Raw genomic sequence first — 13,726 nt, forward strand, 5'->3', positions numbered from 1 at the left:
ACTGGGAATTGAGCCTGCAACCCGGGAATGTGCCCCGACCGGGAATTGAACCACGACCTCCAGATTCGTAGGTAAAGGCTCAACTACTGAGCCTCGCCAGTGAGGCGAAGCAAAATGTCTTTCTATACCTAACTGATTAAATGGCTAAGAGTTAAAACAAATACTAATTCTAAACCAGTGGTTCTCAACCTTCCTAATGCCGCGACCCTTTAATACAGTTCCTCATGTTGTGGTGACCCCCAATTTCATTGTTACAGATTGAACATAATTAAAGCATAGTGATTAATCACAAAAACAATATGTAATTATATATGTTTTCCGATGGTCTTAGGCGATCCCTGTGAAAGGGCCGTTCGACCCCCAAAGGGGTCGCAACCCACAGGTTGAGAACCGCTGTTCTAAACCCAAGAGCAAGAACGATGAGGTCAAAATGTCTGGAGAAAGGGGTGATTTATCCAGCAAGAATGGTAGTAAAATGGAATGGAAGTTTTCTTTGTTGGTTGAGGTTTACAGTCTCTCTGGCCTTTTTTTTTTTCAAATTCTGAAATAATTTCAGACTTAGGGTTACAAAAAGCAGTCGATATAAAGAATCCCCAAATATACCTTTCACTCAAATTCCCCAAATGTTATTAACATTTTCTCTGACCTGCTTTATCATTCTGTGTTTGAGTGTGTACATACTTGGTTAATTGGTTAACAATGGCTTAATATGTCTGTATAACAACATCTTTAGCTATATAATTAAAGACTCCCACAATGCAAATATATTTGATCAGTGAAATAATACTTGATTATTATTTGCAAGATAAAGGGACTCGTGTTCATTGGGAACAGTAAGAGAAATAAACCAAAATCTAATCTAATGTTCAAGCTACTAAAGATGCAGATAAGGAGTGCCCTCTCCCAGGACATAATGTGTATTCACATACTAGTAGACAACTATGAGAAAGCCCAACTAAGGAAGCACTGAAGAACCGAACTTGCACATATTTCTTATTCCTGCCTCATGCTGCAAGAGGGGTGGGAAGGGGTGGTAAGTTGGTTCATTTCCTCTTGCTCTCATTTATCACAAAGTTACAGAGGCAAAATGAGATTAAAAGACATAAAAAGTCACTCCATAGGTGTAACATTTTTTTCATTGCTTTTTAAGATGCAAAATATCAGTAATGCTCTTATTACATACATCTCAAGTCTCCTGCTGCTTACCTGGTAATGTAGTAGCTGGATTCATTGATGGTACAGAAGTGAGGGACTGGTTTACTTGTGGTGGCAATAATGGTACTGTTGGTACACCTAAAATAAAAGTACAACCTTTTAAAAATTTATAACAAATTCAGTTGACAAAGAATAAACAGATTATATTCACAGTGTTTAGTCCCCCTACCCTCCCCCGCCCCCCAGGTGGTCAGTGGGACTTCATTTAGTTAATTTCTGGCTGTGTCATTAGGTGTCACAGCTGGTCTATCTACTCTGCCCATGGCCCCTAACAAAAACTGTTAGAGCCTGGGCCGAGAAGGCGGGAGGCTCAGCAAAGCCAGTCCAGCTAAGCTCACTGGATGAGACATTTACACTTGACCTAAGCAGGGTTAGATTACAAAATTGTTTTTGCAAATCTGGAAATGGAATGCAAAGATTAGTCAGTCTCCATTGGGCTCCTGAACTAAGAAACCATGGGGACCTGGGCCTGCTGGAGGGGTGGGAGCCATATGCCTGATGAAACAGTGAGTGCTGGGCTCTGAAAGAGGAAAGAGACAAAAGAGCACGTGAACCTCCAGAGATGGAGAGAATGACCTGGCTTCCTGGATCTCCATTTCCATTTGACTCTAGGTTCTGTGACACTTCTTTGAGGTCCAGCACATTCCCACTTTCACTTATGCTAGCTTGAGGATGCTATGTTCTTTATATACAAATAACTCTTAAGATACTGCCTGATCAAGATTACCTACTAAAGTTTCTCACCTACTTATGTGGGAGGTTTTGCTGATGTCAAAACAATAGTAATATTGCAAATGAATTCTAGTTTTTATCTTAATCTTATAGAGATCTGCTTAAATACAGTAGTAGAAATGAATTGTGCCTAAAAGTATGAAGCAACCATCTTCAGATATTTATTTATTCATGTATATATTTACTGCAGAAATTGGAGGCATGCAAAAGTAGAAGAGGATTCTTTGCTTTTATCAGACTCTCCAAGAGGTTGTTGGATGGTTGGTTGGTGCGTTCATTTACTCAAGTTTTTGAGGGGCACTTATTATATATTAGATATTGTTCTAGGCCTGGAGGCTCTTCACAGCATAAAAAAAATAGGAATCAAGACCTTTACGAAATTTACATTCTAATGAAGGCCAGAAAAGACAAATATTAAACAAATAAAATACATAGTATGTAAAATGGTGTAAGTTCTCTGCAGAAAAACTGAGCAAAGAAGGGGGTCGGGAAGTGTTGTGGGGGTGTACCAGAAAGGTCACACTGATTAATGCCATTTCAACATGATACATTCATTTTCTAAAACTTTCATAATCTAAAAAATATCAACCCACAGAGAAGTCATTTTTAAAAACCATATATTTCTATATTTCTACAGTTACTATTTGGGCTACTTTGCAGCAATATAATTAAAAGCAAAGACAGCCCTAGCTAGTTTGGCTCAGTGGATAGAGCGTCGGCCTGGGGATTGGAGGGTCCTGGGTTCGATTCTAGTCAAGGGTACATGCTCGGGTTGCAGGCTCGATCCCCAGTAGGGGGTGTGCAGGAGGCAGCTGATCAATGATTCTCTCTCATCATTGATGTTTCTATCTCTATCTCCCTCTCCCTTCCTCTCTGAAATCAATAAAAATATATTAAAAAAAAAAAAATAAAAGCAAAGACAGAAAAATAAATGCCTAACAAAAAATTGTTTCTCACACTATGATGCTAGGACATAGGAGTATTTTTAAACTGAGTTACTCGAAGTGAAAATGTTAGTATCTGACAGTCTCTTTTGAGCAATTACTGCTTTATCTATACTCTTTCTTTTAATATTCAAGAAACCATTTCTCTGTAGTGTTATAAGGTCAAGGATCTCAGTGCATGTGCTTTTAAGATAATACAAGTACTGTATAATTCTAATGTAATGAGGGAAGAGCTAAAATGTCAAAAAGAAACTGGGACTTGAAGAGAGATGTTAGCTGTCCTCTAAAATCAGAAGACTTATCATAAGGCATAGGAACCCTCTTACTCTAAAGCAGGTAGAGTTACTCAGACACAGATACAGCCTCTGCCGTGAGAAGAACCCCAATCCACCTTTACTAAGTCTATTCAGGAACACTACAGGAGCATCTGATGGGGTATAAGAAAAAAAAATCATAACATAAAAAGAATTCAAACACCACTTATATGAAACAAACTTTAAAATCCCTCCCAACTGTATCTAAGACTTGATATTGATGACATTAATAGTTAATGTCACCTAGGAAATGTCCTGAAACTGGATTGTGGTGATGACTGCACAACTCCCTACTTAAATATACTGAAAGACACTGAATTGTATATTTACAGCGAATTAATTTTATGGTATGCACATAACACCTCAATCAAGTTGGGAAAAAAACTTAACAAAAAGTCTGGCTGGCATGGCTCAGTGGTTGAGCATCGATCTATGAACCAGGAGGTAACAGTTTGATTTCTGGTCAGGGCACATGCCTGGTTGGGGCTCAATCCCCAGTGCGGGGTGAGCAGGAGGCACCGATCAATGATTCTCTTTCATCATTGATTTTTCTATCTCCCTCTTCCTTACTCTCTGAAATCAATAAAAATATACTGGGAAAAAACAACAACAAAGAGTAGGGGTGGGAAGATATGTCACCATACTGATAACAAATGAAGCTGCATAGTGAGGGTTTGTTATACTATTCTACCCATTTCTGAGTTAAATTTTTAATTATAAGAAATTAAAATTTAAAAATTCATCTAGAAAAACACTTCTTTGGGGGAAAAAACAAAGATTCTAAAAAAAGCTTTGATTTGAACCTAGGGGACCAACTCCAGAGATTATATTCTTGACCTTAAGTGTATCTTGCTGGGCTGTTTTAAATCCATTCCAGAACATGTAAGCAAATATTGAATACAAATAGCTCAAGAATAAAAAGTACTAAGGAAATAAAACTAAACCATGTCAGTATTTAATTCACTTACTCAATATCTGAGTACATAATATACTCTAGGTATAGTATTATGAAGGAAGAAAACCAAAAAACAGAAGATTTTTTAAAAAGGAAAGAAAAAAATAAACTCTACCAACATACCAAGTTAAGAACTATATTATGTGACCAAGCAATCCCATAAAAACTTGTACTCAAATGTTCATAGCAATACTATTAATAGTAGCCAAAAAGTAGAAATAATTTAAGAAGTCCCTCAACTGATGAATAAACAAAATGTGGAATATCAATCCAATGGGATAATATTTAGCCATAAAAAGGAACGAAGTTTTAATATATGCTATGACATGAATGAATCTTAAAAACATTATTCCAAGTGAAAGAAGCCAATCACAGGAAACTGCACATATCTATCTACATATATAAAAGCCAAGTGACCAGAACGACAGGTTGCTATGACACACACTGCGGCTGGCCAACCAGCCCAGCCGTGGGTGGGGCCAGCTGGCCAACCTCCCTCGGCCCCTCCCCCCAGCTGGACCCCACCTGTGCACGAATTCGTACACCGGGCCCCTAGTATTATATGAAAGGCCTAGATTAGACAAATCCATCGAAAGAAAGTAGATCAGTAACTGCCTAGGCCAAGCAAGGAGGGGGCACATTGGGGAAAAATAGGAAGTGACTGATAATGGGTACAGGGTCTCTTTTGGGGTAATAAAATTTTTCTAAAATTGACTGAGGTGATGATTAAACAACTCTGCAAATAAACTCACCACCCCCACCGAAATGTATATTTTAAATGGGCGAATTGTTTGGTATGTGAATTAGATTTTGATAAAGCTGTTAAAAAAATAACAACATGCCCTAACTGGTTTGGCTCAGTGGATAGAGCGCCGGCCTGCGGACTCAAGGGTCCCAGGATCGATTCCGGTTGAGGGCATGTGCCTTGGTTGCGGGAACATACCCAGTGGGGAGTGTGCGGGAGGCGGCTGATCAATGTTTCTCTCTCATCGATGTTTCTGACTCTCTATCCCTCTCCCTTTCTCTCTGTAAAAAAATCAATAAAATGTATTAAAAAAAAATAACATCACAAAAACAAACAGGGACTATATGTATTAGGTAGAACAAGTAATAAAGGAAAGGAGACAGACACATGTTTCCTGAGCAAGACTGAGCTCCTAGGAAAGGAATACATGGTATCCTGCTCACTTTTGTATCCCCAGTGTTTACCACTTCAGGGATATGCAACATCTGTTGAATAAACAGAGCAATTAAACAGAATTTCAAGGTAGAGTCCTGGCTCTACAACTTGTACAATATTAAGAGAAGCCCAAAGTCAGAACTATACTGAGAAGAGGTTTAAATGCTGTGTGTCAAATGCATGGTGATTTAGTACTAAGTTTCACAGACAGGGCCTGTCAATACAGAGCATATTTACAGTTTTCAAAGTATACTGGCATTGATTTTTTAAAATTGTATAGCTGGAGACAGAAAAGAGTATCAGGTCAAACAAAGTAGACTGAAAAACAGAATACATTTTCTGTGTACCTGTACTGAGAACATTACTGATAGCTGGTGCAGTTGAGCTAATAGAAAGTCCTGACAGACTCTGTTCAATATCTGTGGTTCCTGGTGGGGACAACAATGGGGGATTAACCGAGGACAACTGGACCTTCCGGAAAAAAAAGAAAAAGTAGAAAGAAAAAAAATTACTCAAGTGTATTTACAAGAAAATATAAATATTGACTCTCACCGGTCCTACAGATTTTTTGATCATATACTGTCAAATATGTTAACCCAGCACTTCTGCCTTCTGGGACTCTTTCCTAATGTTGGTATATGCCAAGGACCATGCACTGTAACTACCTTCCCATCCTGTCACTTCCAGTCTCTTGACACATGGCATCTACCTTTTTACACACACTGTTATAGCTACTTCCACACTAGGAGTAGATTCTATCCTCCTCATTCCAGGCCATCCAAAAATCACTTTACTCAACCCTTATATCACCACTGCTTTCTTCTTTGAGTTCTCAGCCAATTTTTGTTTTAAATTTTCATTGGTCATGGAAGAAATCAGACGGAAGTCTTAAAACCATGATAAATTCCTTAGACATTTCTCAAGATGCCTCACCTCATAAGTCCACCTTATCTTTTTTCATGAATGAATGAATGAATGTGGCAGCCAGATCTCTACCTTCCAGCAAGAGAAAATGAATGAGTCTATATGGATTCTATATAGATGGGTGGATAGGTAGTTTTACCTCTGAATACTCTATTTCTGCTAGCTCCAATGCCTTCTAGCACATTTCAACATAACTTATATAATAGCCCTTTTCCCTAGTTGCTATTTCATCCTCTGTCTTCTGACTGTCCTAGAGGCTCATCTGGTTAGGGGCAGCAGAAATGGGCAGGGGAGTCTGAACATATAACTACACTGCTCTGGCCATAAGCCAATGGTGGGGATGAGGAGGAAGCGGAGGTTATACTACTTCAGAGCTCCTCTTCACTTTCTCTAGAATCTGGTCAAAATGTGTACCATAAAATGACAGTGGTAGCAGCCTTTTCTTTACAACTGTAGCATTTTCTTTTTTGATGTTTGGTTTTGAATTAGTTGTGTAGACAAGAGTTAATCGTTCTGTGAGGCCTGCTTAGGATACAGTTTAAAGGCCTTTAATCCTGTGCAAATATCTCTTATTCCTTAAAAAGCTTCATTTTGATCCTGTAACAGTCCCCACACACCTAGCATTCTTTGCTTTCCAGTCAAGTTTCTTGAAATAATAAACACCAGCTATCATCACTTAATCATTCACCATTCACCCCCTATCTCCCTTTTTCTTAAAGCTTTGTTCTCCCCCTGGACCTCTCATGAGCTTCCTTTCTCTGCCCATCCATTTAAATACTAGAAATGTTCAAGATTCCAATGTCAGTCCTTCGACTCACTTAGAGGCTAATCCCTTGACAATTTTTATTAATGCTCATTGGGTTAAATTACCCTCTCTTTCCTGATGATTCCCAAATCTATATCTCTAGCCTTGTCTTCTTTCTTAAAATCCAGACCTGTAGAATATCCAAATGTATATTCAAATTCAGCATGGTCAATACTTAACTCATCATCTACCCTACAACAATTAGTGCTACCACCAAATACATCAACACTCAAGTCATTTTGGTGGAAACTTTATGATATAATCATATAGTAAAGTTATCTTACCTCTGTAAACCCATCTTTAAGAGGAGTAATAGGTGTACCAGTCATCTGTCCTGGAAGAGATATTTTCTTTCCTTCTTCAAAGGGGCGTGTAGGTATTCGATGTAAATAACCATATCCAATGCCACATCCTAGGCTATGAAAAAAAATATTTTTAAAAGTTACTGTTATCAGTCATAGCTTGCATTTCATTGAGGTTTTGAAATATAAAAAAACATTTCCATTCTTTTAAATAATGTCATCTTATCAGAGGCTCCCTGACCACCCTCTTATGAAATACCACCCTTTTCTCCACCATGGGCATTACCCTTACTCTATTTTTCTTCAAGTATTTATTACCATCCAACACACTGTATATTATTTTCTGTCTCCCTTAATAAAATGTTAAGGTTCTTGAGGGCAGAGACCTTGTTTTGTTTAATGCCTTGAGCAGTTCCTGATACATGGTAGACACTTAATAATTATTTGCTGAATGAATGCCATAGTCTTTGCACAGAAGAGCTCCAAGCACTTCTGTATGATGATGTAATTTACACATCTCATAGTTCTATTTCAAAACACAACAAAAATCAATCCAAATTAATCCAGACTCCAATTCATCCTCTTACTGTTACCAGAGGCCATCTTTTTTTTTTTTAAAGGGGAGAATGATGATTTTTATTTTTATTTTTTAAATATATTTTATTGATTTTTTACAAAGAGGAAGGGAGAGGAATAGAGAGTTAGAAACATCAATGAGAGAGAAACATCAGTCAGCTGCCTCCTGCACACTCTTTACTGGGGATGTGCCCACAACCAAGATACATGCCCTTGACGGGAATCGAACCTGGGACCCTTGAGTCCGCAGGCTGACGCTCTATACACTGAGCAAAACTGGTTAGGGCGAGGCCATCTTTTTAATGATATGATTACATTGCTTCTTTCCATAGTCTATTGGCCTCCCAATATTTATTTTTCCTTCTTCCTTTTGGAGAATTATTTCTCTTCTGTTGTGTGCAGTACTGGTGTGACTGTCAATCAGAAGGCCTCTCCTGCCCAAACCAAGGAGTTGCTAGTGGCCAAAGCCAATCCATCTCTCCTGCCCAAGACTACGACCCTTTCACAGGGGTCGCATAAGACCATCAGAAAACACATATATAATTACATGTTGTTTTTGTGATTAATCACTATGCTTTAATTATGTTCAATTTATAACAATGAAATTGGGGATCACCACAACATGAGGAACTGCATTAAAGGGTCGTGGCATTAGGAAGGTTAAGAACCACTGGCTTACAGCAATGACAGTTGGTTTCTACTGTTTGGAACCAAAGAGCCCCCACTGATACAATATCATCGTCCCACTGACCAAAGTATATACAAATCTCCTGACCACGGTATTTAAGGCCCATCATAATCAGGTTCCAACTGTTTCTATCGTGACTGCTTTTATTTCCCAAACTACTTGACACTTTCTGAGTAGGCCAGGCAGACACGTCTGTGCCTCTCCCCTGCCAAGGCATTTATTATTTCTATGTGTATTACCATCACCAAAAGCTGGGAGAGCAGGCAGTGGCCAACTTAAGCTTTTCCTTATGCAAATCTGATTTCACAATGATGCTTCACATTACAAAATTACTTGTTCCTGCTCTCACTTTTTTTCCCTTCCTTCTACCATCAAAACTGCAATTCTCACTGAACTGGATCTCAGATAAATTTGAAGGGAATAAGATTAAATAATTTACACTGATCGATGATAGCATTTCAGAGGTAGTTACATTTTAAAACAAGGTGCTTAGCCAAAACCGGTTTGGCTAAGTGGATAGAGCATCGGCTTGCGGACTGAAAGGTCCCAGGTTCGATTCCGGTCAAGGGCATGTACCTGGGTTGCGGGCACGTACCTGGGTTGCGGGCACATCCCCAATGGGAGATGTGCAGGAGGCAGCTGATCAATGTTTCTCTCTCATCGATGTTTCTAACTCTCTATCTCTCTCTCTCTTCCCCTCTGTAAAAAGTCAATAAAATATATTTAAAAAAATAAAAAATAAAAATAAAACAAGGTGCTTATTAATCAAAATAACTAAGTGGTGATAGAGAGGCACTTGAAGGCAACAGCAAGACATTCTGCGAACTTAAAGCTAGCCCAAGAATGAAACTAAGAGAAATATGCTGTAATGAATGAAATGTGGACAGCCTCAGAGGGAATAAAAACCAGAAGCAGACACATGACAAATGAGAGTAGACTCAGGAAAATGGTATGTATGGGCCTGTTTAAAGCAATGGCTGATCAATGGTACTAAGTCATGTCAAAAGGAAAAATGTCTCCCAAAGAAAAGGAATAATTGCCAGAGTCTAGAAAAGAAGGGCTCTAAGAACAAGAATGTAGCAGTGTAATTAAAAATTAAAGAACTAGTGATGACATCCCCATCTGCAGAATCTCTTCCTTGCACGTTGATTCTATGCTCACCAAGCAATCTTGTGGTACTAATCGGACCTAAGTATTCTAACTGGAGAACCTATTAGTTTCTTTTGTAAACTGAAAATTTGCCATTCTAATAAATACAGCAGCTTCCTTAAAAATTTAGTTTTATGTGGCAGTCCCTCTGAAATTAGTTGACTTTGAATGTCTTAAGATCATATTCTGTGACTATAAACCTGGACAATGAACAATGACAACTTGATCAAGTACTGCTTCAGGCAGGCCAGATTCTTAAAATGAGAGCTCTATCTCATTTTCTCAAATTGCAACAACTTAGCATTCTGATGGCAACATAGACTCTCAGGTAGTGTGGGTAAAGGTAATAGTGTGAGCAAATAGAGGTTTTTCTCTGCCTGCATCAACTAAGTCATCCTTTTCCCAGCAAATGGCAGAACTTTTACAAAACACTTGGAAGTTTCCAAACCCTAAGCTTTCCTATAATAATTACTATCCTATATAATAAAAGGCTAATATGCAAATAGACCGAACGGCATAACAACAACCGGTCACCATGACGTGCACTGACCACCAGGGGGTCTGCACAGAACATGGCAGACGTCGACAGCAGGCAGCAGAGTGCAGAACATGGTGGGCATCGGCCGTGGCGAGATGGTGGAGCAGTGACTGGGGGTGTCAGACCAAGGCGGGGTGCTGGTTGCTATCATCAGGGAGAGCCTCTGGTAGTTACTGAAAATTTTTTGTTCCCATGCACCATGGTCCCAGCCGGCACTCGCACCCGCTGCCGGCACTACTGCTCCCACCCACTGCCAGAGCCCAGCGCTGTCCCGATTGCCCCTGAGGGGTTCTCCACCTCCCCCTGCTCCTGAGGGGCGATCGGGGCAGCAGCCGCCCCGCTCGCACCCACTACTGGCACCGGCCCCAACGGCTCCACACCTTCAGTGGGTTTGAGTGGGGTTGGCACCATCAGTGTGTGGGAGCAGCAGCAGTGGGAGTGGGGCTGCCGGCAGACAGGGAACGGGGGGCCACGGTAGTAGGGGCCGGGTGAGGGCACAGAGGATGGGCTGAGACCCACCCCTGTGCCCACTGCAGCCTCGTGGCCCACAGTTCCTTTCAAGGTGCACAAATTTGTGCACTGGGCCCCTAGTGATTAATAATTCTTCCAATTAAAAAAGGCTTAGGACTTTCAAAATATTGAAAAATTTGTACAATTTAAGCAACAGCTGAAAGAACTAAAAAAAGCAATGTAAATCAGCATGCTTTGCTTTAGCTTTTTGAAATTAGGGAAGTGAGTTGATAAACAGTCCCAGAAAACTGATTTTATAAAATCTGTTTACCTGCTTGGCTTGATCCTCTTTCTAAATTGAATTTTATGGTCATTGCAATTTTGTCTAATTCTTGGTTGAAATCAGCCTATCTATTTCTGAAATCCAACAGTTTCCACAAAGTCTAAGAAATCTTCGCAGCAGCTAGAGAAAGTTACACTGCATTGTCCCATTGTTGAAGAGGGGAATTAGGAAAATAAAATAAAACTGAACTATTTGATTAAAATAACAAAACAAAAAAAGGCTATTAGCTCTTAGGTCAGTAAAAAAAAAAAAGGACTATAGTAGCCGAAGCCGGTTTGGCTCAGTGGATAGAGCGTCGGCCTGCGGACTCAAGGGTCCCAGGTTCGATTCCGGTCAAGGGCATGTACCTGGCTTGTGGGCACATCCCCAGTGGGGGGTGTGCAGGAGGCAGCTGATCGATGTTTCTCTCCCATCGATGTTTCTGACTATCTATCTCTCTCCCTTCCTCTCTGTGAAAAATCAATAAAATATATTAAAAAAAAAAAAAAAAAAAAAGACTATAGTCTATATACCAGTCTTCCTAAATATGTACTTTAAAAGAAGAATTATTGCTTGGCCAGTGTGGCTCGGTAGTTGAGCTTCAACTCACGAACCAAGAGGTTCCAGGTTCAACCCCCAAAAGGGGGACATGCAGGAGGCAGCTAGCTAATCAATGTTCCTCTCTCATCAATGTTCCTCTCTATCCCTCTCCTTTCCTATCTCTCTTAAAAAAAAAAATTAAACATTTTTTTAAATGAATTTAGGTTCAATATTCTAGATCAGGGGTGGGGAACATCCGGCCTATAGGCCATATAAGGCTCTCAAAATAAATTGGTCTGGCCCTGCCAAGGCAACCACAGGTGGGAATCAAAATTCAATAAATCTAGGAGCTTTGTTCATAGCAACATAAATTTATATTAAGTGAATTATATTCAACGAATGATGTTATAAATATCCAAATGGCCCTTGGCAGAAAAAAGGCCCCCCACCCCTGTTCTAGGTCAATGCTTTCCTTTTTTCAAGAGATGTCTTTTGCCGAAACTGGTTTGGCTCAGTGGATAGAGCATCGGCCTGCGGACTGAAGGGTCCCAGGTTCGATTCCGGTCAAGGGCACGTACCTGGGTTGCGGGCACATCCCCAGTGGGAGATGTGCAGGAGGCAGCTGGTCGATGTTTCTCTCTCATCGATGTTTCTAACTTTTTATCTCTCTCCCTTCCTCTCTGTAAAAAATCAATAAAATATATTAAAAAAAATATATCTCACTTAAAAAAAAAAAAAGAGATGTCTTTTAATAAAGCAATAACTTATCTACGCTAATAAAAGACAAACATGCAAATTGACCTTACCTTCGCTATGCCTTAAGCCACGCCCACCAGCCAATCAGAGTGACTATATGCAAATTAACCCAACCCAAGATGGCGGCCGGCAGCCACGGAACGGGAGCAAGCAAGAGGCTTGGTTGCCCCAATGATGGAGGAATCCAAGCTTCCTGGCTCTGAGCTCCACTCAAAGCAACAAAGTTTCAATTATAGAAGGTAAATAAACCCCAGATACCTGCTTTCAGCTGGCTGTGGCCACGGAGCTGGAGCGAGCAGGAGGCTTCCCTCCCACCCACCCTGGCCAGCTCTGAGCTCCTCTCAAGGCTACAAAGTTTCAATTATAGAAGGTAAATAAATCTCAGAATTAAAAAAAGAAAAAGAAAAAAAAGGAGAGGCTGGGAGCTTCCGTCGCGGGGGGGGGGGGGGGTTGGCCAGCCTGAAAACGGCCCTCAGCCCCTTACCCAGACTGGCCAGGCACCCCAGTGGGGACTCCCCACCCTAAAGGGGGTGTGGTCAGCCTGAAAACAGCCCTCAGCCCCTCACCCAGGCTGGCCAAACCTCCATGGGGTGAGGGTACTCACTGGGGGGGGGGGGGGGGCTTGACCAGCCTGAGAACAGCCATCAGGCCCTCAACCAGCCTGGCCAGGCACCCCAGTGGGGACCCCCACCCTGAAGGGGGTGTGACCAGCCTGCAAACAGCCATCAGCCCCTCACCCAGGCTGGCCAGGCACCCCAGGGGACCCCCACCCTGATCTGGGACACCCTTCAGGGCAAACCAGCCGGCCCCCACCCATGCACCAGGTCTCTATCCTATATAATAAAAGGGTAATATGCAAACTAACCCTAACAGCAGAACGACTGGGAATGACTGGTCACTATGACACACACTGACCACCAGGGGGCAGATGCTCAATGCAGGAGCTGCCCCCTGGTGGTCAGTGTGCTCCCACAGGGGGAGCTCTGCTCAGCCACAAGCCAGGCTGATGGCTGCCAGTACAGTGGTGGTGGTGGGAGCCTCTCTCGCCTCCTCAGCAGCGCTAAGGATGTCCGAATGCAGCTTAGCCCTGCTTCCCGCTGGCAAGTGGACATCCCCTGAGGGCTGCCGGGCTGCCAGAGGGATGTCTGACTGCCAGCTTGGGCCCAATCCCCCAGGGAGCGGGCCTAAGTCAGCAGGTGGACATCCTCCAAGGGGTCCCAGACTGCAAGAGGGCATAGGCCGGGCTGAGGGACACCTCCCCGCCCCCAGTGCACAAACTTTTGTGCACTGGGCCTCTAGTTTCAAAATGAAAACAATCAATTTTTACAACACATCT

The 13,726-nt window shown here is 41.5% G+C and overlaps 1 protein-coding gene across 1 annotated transcript in view; it reads right to left on the bottom strand.

The window, feature by feature from the left end:
* Window positions 1-13,726, bottom strand: part of GORASP2 (golgi reassembly stacking protein 2) — a 34,497-nt gene that overhangs the window by 3,583 nt on the left and 17,188 nt on the right. The window contains exons 6-8 of the mRNA XM_070422777.1: window positions 7,354-7,486; window positions 5,688-5,811; window positions 1,207-1,293 (exon numbers count right to left, since the gene is read on the bottom strand). Coding sequence (XP_070278878.1) covers window positions 1,207-1,293; window positions 5,688-5,811; window positions 7,354-7,486 — 344 coding nt within the window. The remainder of the gene's footprint in view (window positions 1-1,206; window positions 1,294-5,687; window positions 5,812-7,353; window positions 7,487-13,726) is intronic.

The sequence above is a fragment of the Myotis yumanensis genome, unplaced genomic scaffold (genome assembly GCF_028538775.1).
Source record: "Myotis yumanensis isolate MYYU_CA2020_CCGP unplaced genomic scaffold, mMyoYum1.0.hap1 SCAF_8, whole genome shotgun sequence".
Lineage (NCBI taxonomy): Eukaryota > Metazoa > Chordata > Mammalia > Chiroptera > Vespertilionidae > Myotis > Myotis yumanensis.